The sequence below is a fragment of the Dermochelys coriacea genome, chromosome 3, assembly GCF_009764565.3.
Source record: "Dermochelys coriacea isolate rDerCor1 chromosome 3, rDerCor1.pri.v4, whole genome shotgun sequence".
In the NCBI taxonomy this organism is placed as follows: domain Eukaryota; kingdom Metazoa; phylum Chordata; order Testudines; family Dermochelyidae; genus Dermochelys; species Dermochelys coriacea.
In genome coordinates, this window is record NC_050070.1 from 20,967,180 (window position 1) to 20,986,743 (window position 19,564).

Below are 19,564 nucleotides of genomic sequence, written 5' to 3' on the forward strand. Positions count from 1 at the left end.
TGTTACTAGGTTATTGGATCATCATATTGTTTTACCAGTACGTGCAGTGATTTGGTAGTATTAGATTTCTTTTTTCATTGTAAGATTGAGCCTTTTAGGGAGCTCTTCTTACTCTGAGTGTCACATGGCAGTTGCTTATGGTTTTCTGTACAACAAAAGATTGACATGCACTGCAAGGATGTTTTGGGGGCTTAGGTCCTCATTCTGCCAGCACTTAAGGATGTGTGTAATTCTGCTCGTATGAGTAGTCAGTGGGAATATTCATGTGAGTAAAATTTAGGTGTTTGCAGGATTGAGGACCTTAGTCACTTGTCATCCTCAAAATAAAATGTTTTTAATTTTAGCAAATTCTAATGTAAAGTGAAGTACTTTTTAAAGCCTTCACTTCCATTCAATAATGTACAAAAATGGAAATATATTTCAAAAAAATTTGAATAACCTTTTATTTTTGCTTGCTCCGGATTTCAACTTGTCAAAGAGGAAAGCGTAAGGAATATCAGAGATTGCTGGATAAAATCCAGTCAGCTGCTTTCACAAATTAGTCATTATATGAGGAACTTATTACACTTTTAAGGGAAATGTGATTTTTTTTAAATGACTACATTAATTGATTTTTGTATTAGAAATTAATTTGTTGGACCCATGGACTTGAAAACATGATTTCTTGTTTTTTCACTCCTATTAAGATACAGGAAAGCTAGGTCTGGAATGTGAGCCCCTGACACTGGTGAGCAGTTACTTGAATGAGTAGTTTAACTGAAGTCTACTGAAGGAGCTGCTTTTTTGAGTAACTACTCACCAGTGTGAGCAGGCACTTTGTAGTCTGAACGTTAATGAATTAAGTTCTATTTCCTGGTTCTGCAAAGAACTTAAACCTGTTTAAATCTTTTTTGTTCTTCAGTAGGCCTTAAAGATGTATTTAAATGATGTGCTTAAATTTTAAGCATATACTTAAAGCTGAAGCTGGGCTGAATCCTGCTCTCTACCATGTGGGCTGAATCCTACCTATCAGACATAGTGCTTTCTGCTGTGAATAGTCACAGTGAAGTCCAGAGGGAAGTATTTGAAAGATCTCTCTGATTCTACAACTTTGGATGTGAATGGTCATACTCTTATTAAAGTCAGAACTGGAGGCCAGAACGTGGCCTTTATAATCTTCCTCTGTTAAGAATCGGTTATTCTAACTGTGTGTTTTGTACAGTCTCTTTAGGAGGTAATTCTGTCTGCCATTTCAGTTTATTCTTCCTCATAGTCATGCAAGTGATGTTGTAAATCAGCAGTTTAGATCTTTAAATTGGTATGTAAAGCTTTGTAGCAGCTTCTTTATTGTATCTTTTCTAATTTTAATAGTTTAGGGCTAGGTTCTACCACCTTTACTCATTGCTGAGTAGTACCTCTGTGCTAGTCCTCTGGATTTCACTTGGACAATTCACTTGGGGCGTGATCCAGAGCCCATTGTAGTCAATAGAAAGACTCCAGTTGTCTTTAGTGCACTTTGAATCAGGGCCCTGCTGTCCCTGATTCAGCAAGGCACTTAAGCACGTGCCTAATCTTAAGCATGTGAGGAGTCCAATTGAAGTTAAAATGTTTTCTCTCATTTGATTAAAGTTAAGCATGTGCTTAAGTATTTTCATCAGTCAGGGCCATAGAAAAGTGAATAATAATCAGGGTGAGTAAGGGTGGCAGAATCGCCCCTTCTTGCTATTCAAGAGTTATATCAATATTTTTTTCTTGTGAGTTTGTTGTTCTGACAACTGTCTGTACAATCAACCCTTGGTGTTGAGCGATGAAAGTGAAGTTTCTCTTTCCTTCCCTTCAGAGATTGCTACAGAAGTGCTCACAGTCAGATGTTTATTGTTCACAGTTCTCACCATATGTTTTGCAGACACCGTTTATTACAAACCAAACAGAATTAACAACTGATAATAAGTGAGTCATGATTTTTGAATGTAGTGTTGAATGGATATGCCAGAAGATGGAGCTGTTTGAAAGATTAGCATAAATATGTTTTATCGTTTTGGAAAACTTTTTTGCTGCAAACAAAGGGAAAATCATCTCCAGAGTGCACTACATGGGGTGCAAGCAGTCACTGAAAGCATATATAAACTTAATCAAACTCTTTTGTAATAGCTGTACTTCATGAAAATCTGTTTTCAGACATCACCAGTGGAATGTAAGGAGGCTGAATGTAGCAGAATGGTTGATTGGCTTCAGGCTATTTTATCATGCCAAACGGACTCCTTCCTTTATTCATATCATGCCTTAAAAAAATGCCGCTTTGCAAAGCATATCTAATCTATTACCCAATTCTCAAGTGTGGTATCTAAGTTGTAAATAATAATGTTCAGTAACACATTAAAAATAAAAACATAATTCCCTCAGTAAAATATAACAGTAACACATCTCTTCCCTCCTCCAAAGGCATCTGCACTGCTGATCCCGAGATTGGACCATCACCCGCGTTCTCATGAAGCTGTAGTGTAGTGTATTGTCTGACTTTTTTGTTGTAGTAGCAGAAGATCCTTGGATCCTTGAACAACACCAGATACACTAAAGGCATTCAGTAAAAATAGCAGTAATCACAGTCCTTTGTGCTTCAACTATTCAATGTGTAAAATAGGGATAATAATTCATCTGTGTGGCTGAGTTAAATAATGTTTGTAAAGTGATGTTGAGATTCTCTGATGAAATCTGCATCAGTGCAGTTGCTGTTGATGTTTAAATAACTTACGGATGCTTTGTGTTTATAGGGTAACAATAATGTCCTGTTCTGTTCAGATTTTTATGTCTTTGGCTGAGTAAAATGTGAGGCCAAAGGACCCAGCTTGTTTCAATATGGACATGTACTATCTGATCTCTCAGCACCGTGCTCTCTGTATTTACCCTAAGTACTGACCCCTCTTACTGTGATATCCAAGGGCCTCACAATCTTTAATGTATTTATCCTCACAACAGCTCTCTGAGGAAGGGAAGTGCTATTATCCCCATTTTACAAAGGGGGGAACTGAGGCACAGAGAGACTAAATGACTTGCCGAATGTTACTCAGGAAATCTGTGGCAGAGAAAGGAATTTAACCCAGACCTCCCAGATTAGCACTCTAGCTGCTGGTTCATCCTTCCTGACTGGCTATACTGCTGAGACCGCTGCATAGATATTCCATCATTAAACATGGCTGACTCAACTCCTAAACTTCAGTTCTTTTAATATCCCTCTGAAACACCTGGCATTGGCCACTGTCGGAAGATAGGATACTGGGCTAGATGGACCTTTGTCTGACCCAATATGGCTGTTCTTATGGTACTTTTTTGGTGGTTACTGCATACCCAGAGAATTATGTTAGGGACTGGCGAGGGGATTCTCCACACTGTAGAGTTCAGGGCAGTTAGTATTTCTGCTGTGATTAATCTGTTGAGCAGTCATAGATCAGCTGAGGGCAGTGTGGTGAATCTGCTAAGAATTAATCTCTTCTGCTGTGCGGGGATGGATAATACTCTCCAGAAGCAGGGAGGTTCCATGCCAGGTGGGGAGGAGTGGGTCACAAAGGGTGGTCACAAAGGAGTGTGGCATTTGGAAATAGTTGGTATAGTGGGGCCAAGCTGATGCTAGATCCTAGAGATCCTAGCGCTTGGAGCACCTACAGTGCTTGCCTTGGTGCTTGTGGTGCAAAGAGCACACTACCAGACATCTAGCAGGTATGGGGGGGGGCACAATAGCACTCCAGCATTCCACAGGAAGGCAGTGATTGCTCCAGTTCCACCATCCCTCATGGCTTCTGCCAGAGAAGGTCAGCTTCGGTTTGGTTTCCACCCAGGGCTCCAGGGCAGTTTTGCTCGTGGATGCTGAACCTAGTACATGTCACACTATGGGGCACCAGAAAGGTTGAGACCATATTATGCAGCCCCAATTGCCCCTTAGCAGATTTCCTGATGTTTGTGGATCTTAAGAAAGTTGGGGTAAATTTTGTCCATTGGCTTTAGTGGCTTTGCTGATATCAGAGTGTGGCTCTTCCTGTGTACTTTAAACACAACATGCCATTACTAGTACTGCGGAGGAGCGAGAGGAAGGGACTGATTGACAACGGGAAAAGAACCCCTACTGTTCTCTGGCAATTTTGATATTTGTACTTAAATGAAACAACCAAAGGGAACAGATGACTCCGCACAGTTCAGCTTCAAGTTAATGACCAGCGTATTCATGCAGGGAAAATACCTCCCTGGAGAGCAAAATAACTCCCCCTGCCTTTCCACAATTACAAGTTGAGGGAAATAGATAGTTAAGTTATTAAGAACACAATTCTCTGCTCCTGTGACAGATACAGTACAGGTAGCATCCTGCTGATTCCCATGCTAATTGAGATGCATTGCAAATGACTGAATTTTGCAAACTTATAAATGAAGGGAAACAGACGACAACAACAACAAAAAGCCAATGTAATTCTTCCTTCTGACCCCAAGCAGCAACGCTTCATCTTTTATAAATATATAGCATTAACATGGTCCATATTAAAGCTGGCTAACTGATAGCTCTCAAAATATAATTGTGGACGAGGAATCACCATCTAACGGGTGTGTTTCTAGTGGGGTCCCACAGTGGTTCTTGGTCCTGTGCTATTTAACATTTTTATTACTTACCTAAAAAAACCCACAATCATCACTGCAAAAGTTTGCAGATGACACACACATTTGGGAGATGATAAATAATGAAGAGGACAGGTCACTAATTCAGAGCAATCTGGATCACTTGGTAAACTGGGCTCAAGCAAATAATATGCATTTTAATATGGCTAAATATTAAATGTATATCTCTAGGAAAAAGGAATGTAGGCCATACTTACAGGATGGGGGACTCTATCCTGGGAAGCAGTGACTCCGAAAAAGATTTGGGGGTCATGGTGGATAATCATCTGAACATGAGCTCCCAGATTGATGATGTGGCCAAAAGAGCTAATGCAATCATAGGATGCATAAACAGTGGAATCTTGAATAGAATTAGAGAGGTTATTTTACCTCTGTATTTGGCACTGGTGTAATTGCTGCAGGAATACTGTGTCCAGTTCTGGTGTCCACAATTCAGGAAGGATGTTGATAACTTGGAGAGGGTTCAGAAAGGAGCTGAATCTATTTAGCTTAACAAAGAGAAGGTAATGGGGAGTCCTGATCACAGCCCCCAAGTCCTTACATTTAGAACAAATATATAATAATGGGCTTTTCAATCTAGCAAAGAAAAGCTATAACATGATCCAAGGGCTGGAAGTTGAGGCTAGACAAATTCAGACTGGAAATACTATTCAAATTTTTAATAGTGAAAGTAACTAACCATTGGAACAATTTACTGAAGGTCATGGTGGATTCCCAATCCACAATTTTTAATTCGAGATTGGATGTTTTTTCTAAAGGATCTGCACTAGAAATTAGTTTGGGGAAGTTCTCTCATCTGTGTTATACAGAAGATCAGACTAGATTATAACAATGGTCCCTTCTGGCCTTGGGTTCTATGAATTTCTAGACTTTTTTGAGTCATTAGGAGAGCAGTTCATGATCTTGTACTTATTTTCTGGGCCAATTTATAATATTTTTAATCAAAACAATGTGCTTTCTCTGATCGACACTTCCACAATACAACTGCAGGTAAACATAACTTGCATAATTATAATGACACAATACTCACTCTGCTGAACCTTATTAAGCTTTGTGATGTGGTGGACAGGTAATAGATTAAGAGGCTTGGGTTATGTTTCTACTCATGCCATGGCTTGTGAGGCCTTGGGCAAGTCACTTTACCTCTGTTTCCTCATGAGTAAAGTGGGAATAATTACGCTTATCCTCCAATATCAAGTGCTTTGAGATCTACACATGATGAGCTCTGTATGGGCTTCAGTGGGAAGACTCTCATTGAGTTCATTGGCTTTTGGATCAGGTCCTAAGAGCACTAAATATTTGAGTAATACTGTACAATCTGACTGTTGCTGTGCTTTGTTCTAACTGAGTCATTACACCAGCTTTCACTGCATTTCAAGAGAAGAAAAAAATATCTTTCATTAAAAATAGACTATGCATATTGCATGCTTTCTTCTTCCTTGGAGAGAGAGAGAGGCCTATGTCAAATCTGAGTTTGGGATGCTACTTTTGTTTCCTTCCCCAGCACTGCAGAAATACTTCTGATGTGGCCCTGCAGGGATTGGGCTTTGTCAAGTTTGAGAGGGCAGGGCAGGGACTGGAAGGGTGAGTGACATCTATGCTTTGCCAGGTTCTCCCACTACCAAATCAGAGGGATAGACATTTTGCATTGAAAACTTAATGCACTTTCTCCCTCTGCGGTTTGGATCGCCTTTGCCAATGGAGAGGGTCCTTGATTGTGGGGAACCTTATGGCAGGATAGCTCCCACAGGATTGGCTGGGCAACACAGCAGAGACCGGAGTGGGAAAAGCCCCTTTATTATAATATAAAACGTTAAGAATTTTCAAGCCATCCTTAGCCAGGGAGATGTTTTTTAAACAATGGTATGTTTCTCATCAATTGGCCCATGAAGCAGAAGGAAAGAGGAAACTACCTGCTGTTAGATCTGGCTGTGGAGGGAATTCAGTTTTGGTGGAATCAACATCTTGCATACATAAGAAGTTTAAAATGTTAGTAACTGCAGCATCAGTATATAATGTAGTTCTTCCTTCCTGGTCACTGCCGCTGGAAGTGCCTGAGCCTGATATAGATCTGAAGTGACATTTAATACTTTGACCTGCTGATCTCTTTAAGTCACAGAAAGTAAACATGTCTTCCACTCTCTGAATCTAATTAACGCATAGGCCAGGCCTCATTCATCCCCTGATATAAGCCTGTAGGAGTCATGGAGTTATGCCTGGGATAAATCTGACCCGTTATTTTTTTTTTAAATGTTCAAATTGTGGAAAAACTGACCAAGCCAAAAATTCAAAGTCAAGGCTGCCAATCTGTTCTTTCCTTCTCCTGTACCTGTGCGTTGCAGTGCTCTCCAATGAGTATGCTAGTATATATAATGGAGAGCCACTCCTTAGTCATTCCTAAAGAAGTAAAAACTCTCATAATAAATAATTTGCATTTTCATCATATGTTTCCATCTCTCAGTTTTAAGTTTTAGTGCCCATTTCTAGTACCCAGGCTTCATCAGGTCAAAGCACTAATGAGTTCACAAGCACTGATGAGTTTAGGTTTGCAACACCCTTGTGTGGTAGGGCAGTATTATTTTACAGATGGAGAAACCGAGGCACAGAGAAGTTGATTGAGATGAAGAAGATCACTCAGGAAGTCTGTGGCAGAGCCACTAATAGAAACCATCTTTCCCCCAGTCCTTTGCCTGAACCACTGATGTCAGTGGGAGTTTTTGGCTGAGTTGAGAGTCAGTAAGGAATACAGGCGTGAGTCCGTTATTAGACTTTAGGGAGCAAAGCCTAAGGTATTTTCTTTTCTTTAGGACTCAGAAGTGAGAGAGGATGCCAAATTACCTTTTAACATCTCTGTAAAGTGCCATGGTCCCTTGAAAGTTTTGAATATCCCAAAGGAATCTTCTCTTTTTTTTTTTAAGGAATTCATACATAATTTTTCTAATTCTCTTCCATTATTAATGTTAGTTCTTATATGCATGTGCTTATTTTATGTCTATAGAGTGATTTATACTGAAACTATCAAAAACGCACACACTTTCCAGTTTTTGTGATTCAAGCCCTTGGTACAAGGTTGGGAGACCTTCAGTTTACATTTGAAAACTTTAAATTGAAAGATGCAAAAAAATTAATTGCTTTCTCCCCCACCTCCACTTAACCATGAATTCCACACAAGTGGTGGATAAAATCATAGAACCACTTGGTATGCAATATATCATAGTCAAATAATATTGTGAGTACATTGTTTTTTTAATGTTTTTTAGCCACAACTTCATTGCCTTATATTTCTCTCCATTGAATTGCTTAAGAGTTTGTCTGCCCATTTGTAGTCTGTCCAACTCCAATTGGATTTCTCTTGCCCTCTTTCTTTGTATTGGCTGCTGCCAGTTTTGTTTCATTGGGTTATTTTTTTCCAACTTGCTCCATACACTTTATTACAAATTATTGATATACTGTATAACCAGATTCTGCCCAATATTAATTTTTGTGCCATTTGTGAGTCTCTTTTCTTCATTTCATACCTTTCATTCCCAAGAAGATTGATTTCCCCTTAGATTTGATTCTGCCACTGGCAACGCTCCCATTGGCCTAGGACCCAACCAAATTTGGGAAGACTGCCATTGGCCTCAGTGGATTTTGGATCAGGCCGTTTGAAAGGAGTAGAGTTTAGCCACATCCTAAGTAACACCCTACATCACATTTACTGGCTTCCTAATTTTATCTTTTGTGTGATTATATTATTTTAAAAAACAAACAGATAAATCAAACTGAGTTCTAGCTTTGAAGTCAGTTCCTGTGCCTTTTTGGTTGAGCACTAGTAAACCTAGAAAAGATTATTTGGAAATGTTTAAAGGGTATTCACAATTAGCCATTTGGAATATTTTTCCAGAATGCTACAGTAGAACATCAGAGTCATGAACACCAGAGTTACGAACTGACCAGTCAACCACACACACCATTTGGAACCGGAAGTGCAGGCAGTAGCAGAGACCAAAAAAAAAAAAAAAAGCAAATACAGTACTGTGTTAAATGTAAACTACTTAAAAATGAAGGGAAAGCAGCATTTTTCCTCTGTATAGTAAAGCTTCAAAGCTGTATTAAGTCAATATTCAGTTGTAAACTTTGGAAAGAACAACCATAATGTTTTGTTCAGAATTACGAACATCTCAGAGTTATGAATAACTTCCATTCCTGAAGTGTTTGTAACTGAGGTTCTACTGTATAAGGAAGATAAATTTCATAAGGTCATGGGCTGATCATTGTCCTTCAGAGAATAATATAGAAAAGTAATTGGATTACCTTAAACAGACCTCAGTACAGGTTGACTAATGTTTATTTTATATATATTTTTTTATCAAATATCTGGGTGGTTTGGTTGATGTTTCGGATTGTGTTCTTTTTCTCTTCTGTTATCTTTGTATATTATCTGACTCAAAAAGTAATGCAGAAACTAATATTAAAAATACCATGGTCATTCAGCTGGGTGCTTTGCTTATTAGAAAACAAGACTTGAATTTGACATGGATTTAGATTTTAAATTAATTAATTTCAAGGAAAAAAAGTTTATACTAGGATTTATTAAACCTATTTTCCCTTTATTCTTGTGTCCATAAAAGAGCATTCAGCCTGGACCAGGTCTTCAGCTGGTATAAATCAGTGTAGCTCCATATTGAATGTTGCATTTACACCTCATGAGGATCTTGTCCTATATCTTTTTATTTAAAATATATAGTACTGTTTAGTGTCACCATCTGACTTTTGACTGTTTACATATTAAGTCATTCAGTGGTCCTTTTTGACATTGTTGTTTCTGCAGTCTTGCTTAACAAACCTTTTGCTGTACCAAGAAACATAATTAAATGTTATAAATTGTTTATTTGCTCTGGAGGGAAAAGGAAAAAAGTTGTTAAAGCTTAACCCATGGGAAGTTGAGGGGACCACCTTAAGAGACTACTGCCTCCTGCTACACTTTTATGCTGTCCGTTTGTCAATCTCATAGGTTTCTCTTAACTTTTGCAATATTCCTAATTCATATTTATTAGAGGCAGCAAAAAGTTTCATAAGGAATCAATTTATTAATAAATTTACATCCCATGACTTGCCATGTTTATGTACATTTAAAATCTGGGTGAGTTGGAGGTAATTATTGAAATATGACATTGCACTTGATAAACGTAATGTACCTCTGCAGTACTGCTTACTAATGTCTATGTCCAAAGGTTTTGCAGAGGCACATCTGGGATTTCAAACTTTAATTATCTGTAGCCTACACTGGCATATTCTCTTACTCATACATGGAAAATCAGGATGCGCTGTCCTGTTGTGATTTCTAGCACTCAGTCCGTGGAATTGATTCACGGGCATAATTGGTTAGCTGGTTAGATTCAGGCATGTTAGTTAGGCTGGCAATGAGATCTCTCACAGGATGGTACAGATCTGATTCATCCTACAGATGGAATTTAAATATGTAGGGTGACCAGGTATCCGGTTTTTGACAGGAACACCCACTTGAAAAGGGATAATGGCAGCTCCAGTTAGCACTGCTGACCGGGCCATTGACTGTCAAGTTGACGGCTCCGCAAAGCGGGGCTGGCAGGCTTCCTGCTAGCTTCCGTGCCGTGCAACTGCCGGGAAGCTGCCGGCATGTTCCTCCTCTGGCTCCTATGCACAGGGGCAGCCAGGGGGCTCCTCAAGCTGCCCCCGCCCCAAGTGCCACCCCTGCAGCTCCCATTGGCCGGGAACTGTGACCAGTGGGAACTGTCAGGGTGGCACCTGTGGACAGGGCACCGTGCAGAGCCACCTGGCTGCACCTTCATGTAGGAGCTGGAGGGGGGACATGTCACTGCTTCTCAGAGCTGCTTGAGATAAGTGCCGACAGGAGCCTGCACCCTGACCCCCTCCCAGGCCCCGACCCCCTGCCCCAATCCTGATCCCCCTCCTGCCCACTGAATCCTCAATCCCTGCCCCGAGCACCCTCCTGCACCTCAAATCCCACATCCCCAGCCCCACCCCAGAGCCCACACCCCCAGTTGAAGCCCTCATTTGCCCCCCGGTGCCCCAATCCCCTGTCCCAGCCCTGATCCCCCTCCCGCCCTCTGAATCCCTCAATCCCAGCGCAGAGCACCCTCCTACACCCCAAACTCCTCATTCCCAGCCCCACTCCAGAGCCCGCACCCCCAACCGGAGCCCTAATTTTCCCCCCACACACACACCTATCCCCTGTCCCAGCCCTGATCCCCCTCCCGCCCTCTGAATCCCTCAATCCCAGCGCAGAGCACCCTCCTACACCCCAAACTCCTCATTTCCAGCCCCACTCCAGAGCCCGCACCCCCAACCGGAGCCCTAATTTTCCCCCCACACACACATCTATCCCCTGCCCCATCCCTGATCCCCCTCCCGCCCTCTGAATCCCTCAATCCCAGCCCAGAGCACCCTCCTACATCCCAAACTCCTCATTCCCAGCCCCACTCCAAAGCCCGCACCCCAACCGGAGCCCTAATTTCCCCCACACACACCCACCTATCCCCTGCCCCAGCCCCGATCCTCTTCCTGTCCTCCGAACCCCTTGCCCCCCGCCAGAGCCCTCACCCCAGCCCTCTGAGCCAGTCAGTGAAAATGAGCGAGTGAGTGAGGGTGGGAAAAGCGAGCAATAGAGGGAGGGGGGATGGAATGAGTGGGGATGGGGCCTCAGAGAAGGGGCGGGGCATGGTGGGGTCTTGGAGGAGGGGCAGGACAGGGGTGTTTGGTTTTGTGCAAGTAGAATGTTGGAAACCCTAAGACTGTCCGTTGTTCTTCGATTACTTTGCTATGTGGGTTCCACATGCCTCTTCGCACACAAAATAGCCTGATTCTTATAGCTATCTGGGCAAAAATTGAATATATTAAGGGCTCAGGAGGGCAAGAAGCAAGGCTTGGGGAACCTCAGGGGCATAATAAGCTGTTTACAGCAGGTGCCTCACAGAATCCTTCTGAGTTTTCCACTAGTCTGTAAATGTGGACAAGTGACTATAAGTGCAAAATGCAGATTAGGTCCTCTGTTTACATAATGGGGGCAAAAACTATAAGGTGCTCTTCAGCCGATTTCATAGTGCCATAGTTATGATGGGTCAAAGTGAAGCCAGCTTGTCTGTATTTCTGCTTAAGATACTTGCAGTTGCCTGCACTTTGGCTATGTTTAAGGGAAAGAATAAAGGAGAGATGTCGTCATGCCCTTGAATGTGCACACAAGTAAGAAATGAAAGTTAAGTGACGAGCTAATTATGATGATCATTTGTATAACTATAATATACATTCAATATATCTTATTTGGAAATCCTTTGCCCAGCATGTCACGGAAACCTATGTTTCCCTTTAAGGCCTGATCTTCAGTTTGTTTGACGTGTGTGTGTGTGTGTGTGTGTGTGTGTCAGCCTCCTTAAGCCTTTCCCATGTGTGAGAACATCATTGTGTTCTATATATGCCCCATTTAAATCCGTCTGCCATCTATGTGGGCTGCTTTCCATGCATGAACATGGGTGAGTTACATCTCTGCCTTCCTTGGTTGCTGGACGGCAGCCAAGGGCAGATTAAGTTTCTGTGAGCAAGAAACTTGTTGTGATTCCTCAAGTCAGAATTGGAAGCCATGGCAGCCCTGGAATGGGGGCAACTGGAATCCATGTGACAGAAATGAAATCTGTGGGGTCCTGCTGTGCTCCTCGGATTTAAACTTTCATTTATGGTTGCTCATTTCAAAACACCGTTCAGCATTTTGATTTTATCGAAACAAATTATCACGTGAACCTTGTTGCAAAAGTTCTGAGTTCTGAAACCGGAATGTTTCTAAAATTAAATCTCTGGCAATTGTTAATTATATCTAGCAGTTCTAAAGCTCTTTGTAAATCCACTGCTGCCTGTGTTTCTCCCTTCATTTATTCAGAGAGCTTCTCTCATTCTCTATGCTCTCTTCACCGTTTACTTATATTTTAAGCACAAAAACTTCAACCACGTAATTAACTTGGATGGTGATACTATATCCAGTTCCATACATACTTACTATATATATAGCTTGTTCTTTTGAAAGTGTGTGTGTGTGCATGCATGTGTGTTGAAACAAACCTGCAGTTTGCCTCTGTGTAGCTTTCTAGAGGAAATGTCAAGTTGTGTGGCAGCATTGCTGTTGTTTATCAATGAAACATTGGGGCAGAAATCCAGCTGGTGTAAAATGTCCTACCTCGCAGCTAAGTACCTTCATGGGGAGAAAATACCAGACACCAAAGGGCTCTTTAATCTGGCGGAGAATGGCGTAACAAGAACTCATGTCTGAAAGTTAAAGCCAGACAAATTTAAATTAAAAATAAAGCACACATTTCTAACAATGTGAGTGATTAACAGTTGGAACAAATTACCATGGATTCTCCAACTCTTGAGATCTTTAAATCAAAATTGGATGCGTGTCTGGATGATACGCTTTAGCCATGCAAAAGTTTATTGAGTTAAATGCAAGGGTAAATGAGTGGAATTCTCTGATCTGTTTTGTTTAGAAGGTGAGATTAGATGATCGAATAGTTCCTTCTGGCCATAAATCCTATGAAACTGTGAGTTTATTACCATTCACCCAGCTTTTGTGTCATCTGCAAACTTGATCAATGGTTTTGTTTTCTTCCAATAATAAAATGTTCAATAGCGCAGGACCAAGAACTGATCCCTGCAGGACTCCACTGGAAACACCCATTAGATGATGATTCCCCATTTTCAATTACATTCTGAGATATATCAGTTAGCCAGCTCTTTATTCATTTAATGTGTGTCAATTTTATATCATTCTATTTATTAATCAAAATGCCGTGCTGTACCCAATCAAACACCTTACGGAAGTATTCCCATGAACAGTGTTACCTTTATCAATCAAACTTGTAGTCTAATCCAAGAAAACAAAATCAAAATATTTGTTTCTGTTGTGTTCACTCCTTATCAATAATTGATTTGATATTTTTGAAAATATAAAAACCATAACAAAGAAAGCACAGTTGGGGACATCTGCTTAATATGTACTTCTTCATATTCATTAATCTTTGGAACTTGAAACTGTTACCATATATGAATGATTCTGTTGCCCTGAGGTAGTTGAGAGATGATGTGTTGCTCAAATAAACTTGAATACCCTGCAAAGGGTGAAAGTTGATACAGCATATTGCATTCGCTCAGGGTTTCCATTTTCAACAGTTACTTGCTGAGATAAAGAAATCGAGATATGCTGCATGGTTTTTGTTTTGATGCTATTGGGAAATCTGTAGAATGGACAAATGAGCACTAGTGCATTGCTCCAGGGGCATTGACCATTGTGATAAACTTGGCAGTTTATCCCACAAGGTAGATGAAGTTTAAATTGTTTAATTAGATAATATTTTGCTTGCCACAGAAGAGCTCCTAAAACTACATATTTTGGTCACAAAACAATGCACAGACTAAAACCCATTGTCTTTCATTGATATGATACTCCTGTCTAGGAAACCTTCGTTACCTTTCAGAGTAGCAGCCGTGTTAGTCTGTATTCGCAAAAAGAAAAGGAGTACTTGTGACACCTTAGAGACTAACAAATTTATTAGAGCATAAGCTTTCGTGAGCTACAGCTCACTTCATCGGATGCATTTGGTGGAAAAAACAGAGGAGAGATTTATATACACACACACAGAGAACATGAAACAATGGGTTTATCATACACACTGTAAGGAGAGTGATCACTTAAGATAAGCCATCACCAACAGCAGGGGGGGGAAGGAGGAAAACCTTTCATGGTGACAAGCAGGTAGGCTAATTCCAGCAGTTAACAAGAATATCAGAGGAACAGTGGGGGGTGGGGTGGGAGGGAGAAATACCATGGGGAAATAGTTTTACTTTGTGTAATGACTCATCCATTCCCAGTCTCTATTCAAGCCTAAGTTAATTGTATCCAGTTTGCAAATTAATTCCAATTCAGCAGTCTCTCGTTGGAGTCTGTTTTTGAAGCTTTTTTGTTGAAGTATAGCCACTCTTAGGTCTGTGATCGAGTGACCAGAGAGATTGAAGTGTTCTCCAACTGGTTTTTGAATGTTATAATTCTTGACGTCTGATTTGTGTCCATTCATTCTTTTACGTAGAGACTGTCCAGTTTACCTTGTGATTGTAATGCACGGAAATGCTTTGCTTAGATTCCTTTTGCACTAAAAATAACAATCCACCCCCTTGTCCCTAAGACACCCTCCTTTATTGACAAACACCTTTTGTGTCTTTCAGACTGATGATGTAAAGCTGCTGAACGTTATACTGGCGTGTAGAAATGCAATAGGTAGTAAACTCCACTGGGCTTGGGGATTGCAAATGTTACCATTAACTAGATGCTTAAATTTGTCTACAGTGCAGCTGGGAGTTGCTTCCCAGTGTGGGTAGACAGACACATGTTAGCTCTGCTTGAGCTAGGACGCTAAATATAACTCTGTAGCTGGGGTATCATAGGTGGCAGCTGAGGCTAGCCATCTGAATACAAGCCGACCCGGACCCGCTGGTTGTGCACTTGAGCAGCTAGCTCAAGTTACTGCATATCCTACCCCAGTTATACTGCTGTATTCAAGCAGGCTAGCTTGAGTAGAGCTAGTGTGTGTCTGTCTACCCATGCTCAGATTGTAGACATACCCTGTGTGTGTCCCAGCTGCATTGTAGACATACCCTGAGAAGCTTCCATTTTGCACTTCTAAGGCTTCGGCTTCGTGGCTTTTCAATGCTGGGCGAGGTGCTATACTCTGCTGTCAGTTACACAGCTGCAAATCTGGAGTAACTCCATTGGAATTGAAAGCTCAATAAACAATTTGTTTATAACTGTTCTTCAGTTCGCTATGGAATTTCTCTACACTGCTTTTTGTTGGTTAAAACCTTGACGTGCTATTGATTTCTCTTATTAAGAAGGTCACTTTGTGGCAACGGTTCTCATTTCTACCCTTTCAATACATTTTTAAGTATCAGTAGCTGTTTTAATAATTGACTGCACAGTGTTTCTTTTATCCTAAGCAGGTGCTTATAATGAGGTTTCGGCATGGGGCGCAGTTGCCTGCATTTTATGGATCTTATCTCTCTTCCCTGTCTAAAATAAACTTCAGGTAGCAACTCCATTTATCAGAGGATAGAAATCTCCTTTGTCTCAGAAAGGCATTAGTCACAGGTGCCCTGAGCTACATAGAGGATTTAATACAAAGCCTGACAAGTACCCTATAAACACTTCAAACTTTCACTATTCTTCAGCGGGTGACTGAAGCATGAGAATACTTTCATACTAGCTGCCCTAGTTGATGATGGGAGAGAATGTGTAAAAGCTCTGGACATTGTCAGATTTTTTTTTCTCTTTGGTTGTTTTTGAGTTAAAAAAAAATAGAAACTGGTTGAAAATGGATATTGGAAGCATTCAGAGAGGAAAATATCTAGTTTGAGGTTAACTGGATTCCTTGACCATAAAACACCTTAATGCATTGTATTTCAGAGTTGAAGTATAATGCAGGAACATTTCTCAGTGACCAGATACACTATATCTTTGGGTAGCTACTTTCATCTTCCATCTTGCTGAAAGACAGGCTTCCTTTTTTGTAACGTGAGTTCAAGATGTTTGTCAAGTGGTGCCTAGAGTCCTTTTCAATATCTTTCTACCTCTCTACATGAAGCATTTTTAAGAGTGCTGTCTAATTAAAGCATTTTTGTGGTATATATTTTTGCAGCTGTTTTTATTTTCTCATAAATAATTGTTTCATCAAAAATCCAGGTTTTTTTGTTTTGTTTGACACGTACAATGTAGCTCAGTTGTATAGAATCTAGATATTTAGAAATGGACACATTTTTAACTTTTCCTAATTAATTTTTTTCCAGGTGCTAATATAAACCTTGTAGTGCTCCTTTGATTATACACACAATATTTTTATCTGTTTGCATTGTAATTTTGCTAATGAACATCATGGGCTTGAAATACATAAAATAATGTTGAGTGAAGTCTGGTTAGATCTTTACAGTTTAGTAACAATACACTTATTTTTAGAATAGTACTTCTATTAAACCTCAAACAGTCAGACCTAGCACAAGCAATTAGCTTATAGATAAGTGAAGAAGAAAGTGCACATTCAACATATTTTCTAGAGAACACCTCTTTGCAGGGCACTGTATTTACTGTATAATACCTGAAGAATAAAAGGGCTAAAGTGAGAGATTTAAAATAAATGAAAATATGCAGCACAGAAAGAGAAGGAGGTGGAATAAACTTAGATCTGATCTACACACAATTTTTGTACCTGTATAACTATTTTGCTTAGGGATGTGGGTATTTTTATCGGAATAATTGGCAAAAACCCTTAGTGTGGACACAGTTATGCTGATATAAAGGAGCCATATACCAGGATTATTTCCCTTCTGGCGCCTTTATACTAGCATGACTGCATCTACGAAAATAGTGCTGTACTGGTATAACTGTTGTGGTATAGTTACTGTTGTATAATTTTTGTGTGCGGAGAAGCTCCAAGTGGTGTTCTACTGATAGCATCCACACTTCAAGTGATACTGAAGGAAGATTTGCGGATATACTCTTAATGTAACGGTGCATTCTGCGCCTATTTAATGGGCCGTATTCTGAATTTCTCAGTCAGCAAAGTCTGGGAGTTTAGCCTGAGAAATGGAATTAGTGAATGTTGAGTATGGGTTTCATAAGTCCCTAAAAACAATACATATTGTGAATGGAATTTTCAAAGGCACCTCGGGAGTTAGGCATCTAAATCACATTCAGTTTCAATGGGAGTTAGTCTCTTGGAGTATTTGGAAATACTAGCCTGTATTTTTTAAATAAGTATTTGGTGATAATTAAAAAAAATATATTACGGTGCTTCATCTTGAAATATACTTGAAAGCTGCTTCTAATTTATAGGCATTGTGGTGCTGCATTGCCATCCTCATGCAGCTAATTCATCCAAATAGCATAACCCTTTGTGTGAAATGATTGTTAATATAACACGAAGGTTGCAAAATTAATCACTGAAAAGGCAGGAAATACCAAAGTTGAGGTTGCATGCACAACAGATTTCATACAATCTAATGAACTGCCAGTGTGGACATGGTAAAAAAATGTCTCATTCTTTTACTGGACCAAGAAATACCTTCACATTCCCAGTGTGACATAAATCAGCTTTTGAAGAGATAAAGGAATATTATGAAGTTTCAGAGAGTGGAGTAGCAGAACCTCTAGTATCTACATCTGTGTGATATGGAGAAATCCTTGTGATATTTTCATTCTGCACTCATCAGTGGGTTTCCCCAGAGCTGATTTTATATTGTCATTGATATTTGTTAATAAATAAGGTAGGTATAATTTATGAGTTTTCAGACACAGTTAACAGAAATCAAGAGGACAGACAGGGAAAGCAGCTTGACCTTCAATGGAAGAAGAGTTATTGCTTTCAATGTGGGTAGCAGTGCACTTTTCACTGTGGTTACTCTCTCAGCTTGTCAAGATACACAGTACCCAGGGTCAGTAGAATTGAAGCAGTTTGGTACTGTAGTGAAATAAGGTGTACATAAATGTAAAAATATCCGACATAAAAATGAGACATAAGAAGACGCAACAAATGTTTGTTTTATACAGAACTGTGTTGTAGTTTGTCAGTTGTTGTAAGATCAACATGAACACACTTGTTTGTTTCTCTTGTCAGGTAACCCAGGACTGGCAGGCTATTACAGGACCTTCATACGGGCATTATACCGTGGACTAAACGGGCAATATCCAGTTTGGGTTGTGAGCCATGCTGGGCACTGCAAGCCCCCTAGTGGCATGGGAATGACAGAAGGTACTGTACTGTAATTTGTAACATACACAAATTTTACCATAGCAATGATATGTCCTGCAAAACATATGTTTATTAATAATATCACTTAACACTTCCATGGTACTATTCATCTTTGGAATGCCCTCAGATGTTCCCTCAGAACAACCTTGTGAGGGAGAAAGTACTGTGAGTGTTCTTATTATCATCTGTAGGCTCCTCTACGTGAGAGAGTTGCTGTGGGTTCACTGAAACTGATTTTAACTGATTTTTAGCAGATTTATTTTGGTTTAGCATAAATCAATTAGGGATAGATTTAAGGTAATTGGAAATATTTTGGTCTTAAACCAAAATTAAAATGTCTATATGTTGATTTGCACCGGTGTAACTAGATTTATCTTAAAACTGTTTTTAAATCGATCAGTGCAACTTCAGTGTGTAGACAAGACCTTTGTCTTATAGATGGAGGGAAGGGCCAGGGAGAAGGAGCACAGTGACACAGTCCAAAGCCATGGAAGTAGTGTGGCCATATCCAAAACCGAGGACAAGGGTTCCTGGCTTCCAGGCCTACATCCTGACCATTAAATGGTACTTCTCTGGTCTTAAATTACTTTCTTAACTATTAGACAAACCTGAGCATTTGCTCTTTGCGTTTACACCTGCATGAAGCAGTTTTCAGGATAAGGGGGGCTTAAGAGCAGAAATGTTTAAGGTCACTTTCCTTACCATAGCATTTGCACCTGAGTTTTTGAGCCTTAGTATAAGGTTGAAAGTGAAATCTGAAATCTAATGGTGTTTTTGTCAAATTGCTATTAATCATTCTGGTCAAATGTCAAACTCTGAGGCAAACATTAACACTTTATCCATGGGAGATGAGAAGTCCCCATGCTTCCAACTACTAGCCATACCATAATATATGTTAGGAGCTGCACTTGCTGGTAAGTCTGCAGCACCATGGTATTAATAAAAGTGTAGAAAACTGTTGAGGGATGGCTACAGAAGAAAATTAATGAAACGATGCAAGGCTTTGGTGTAACTTTTTGTTTATTTTATTAGGAGCAGGAAGTTCAAGTCCTGTTAGTGTGAATTTAGAATTTATTTAAAAATATTCCTCGGGCAGCTTTTCAAAC

At 40.1% G+C, this 19,564-nt stretch overlaps 1 protein-coding gene across 6 annotated transcripts in view; it reads left to right on the top strand.

Annotated features, from left to right (window-relative positions):
- LDAH (lipid droplet associated hydrolase) overlaps positions 1–19,564 on the top strand; it is a 173,138-nt gene that overhangs the window by 22,658 nt on the left and 130,916 nt on the right. For 3 of the 6 annotated variants that reach the window (XM_038395683.2, XM_038395682.2, XM_043510190.1), the window contains one exon: positions 18,324–18,458. The exons of 1 other annotated variant lie outside the window; for it this stretch is intronic. In XM_038395683.2, the coding sequence (XP_038251611.1) occupies positions 18,324–18,458 (135 nt within the window). Of the gene's footprint in view, positions 1–6,518; positions 6,628–18,323; positions 18,459–19,564 lie in introns of all 6 variants that reach the window. 2 more of the 6 variants (XM_043510187.1, XM_043510188.1) reach the window with 1 other exon arrangement.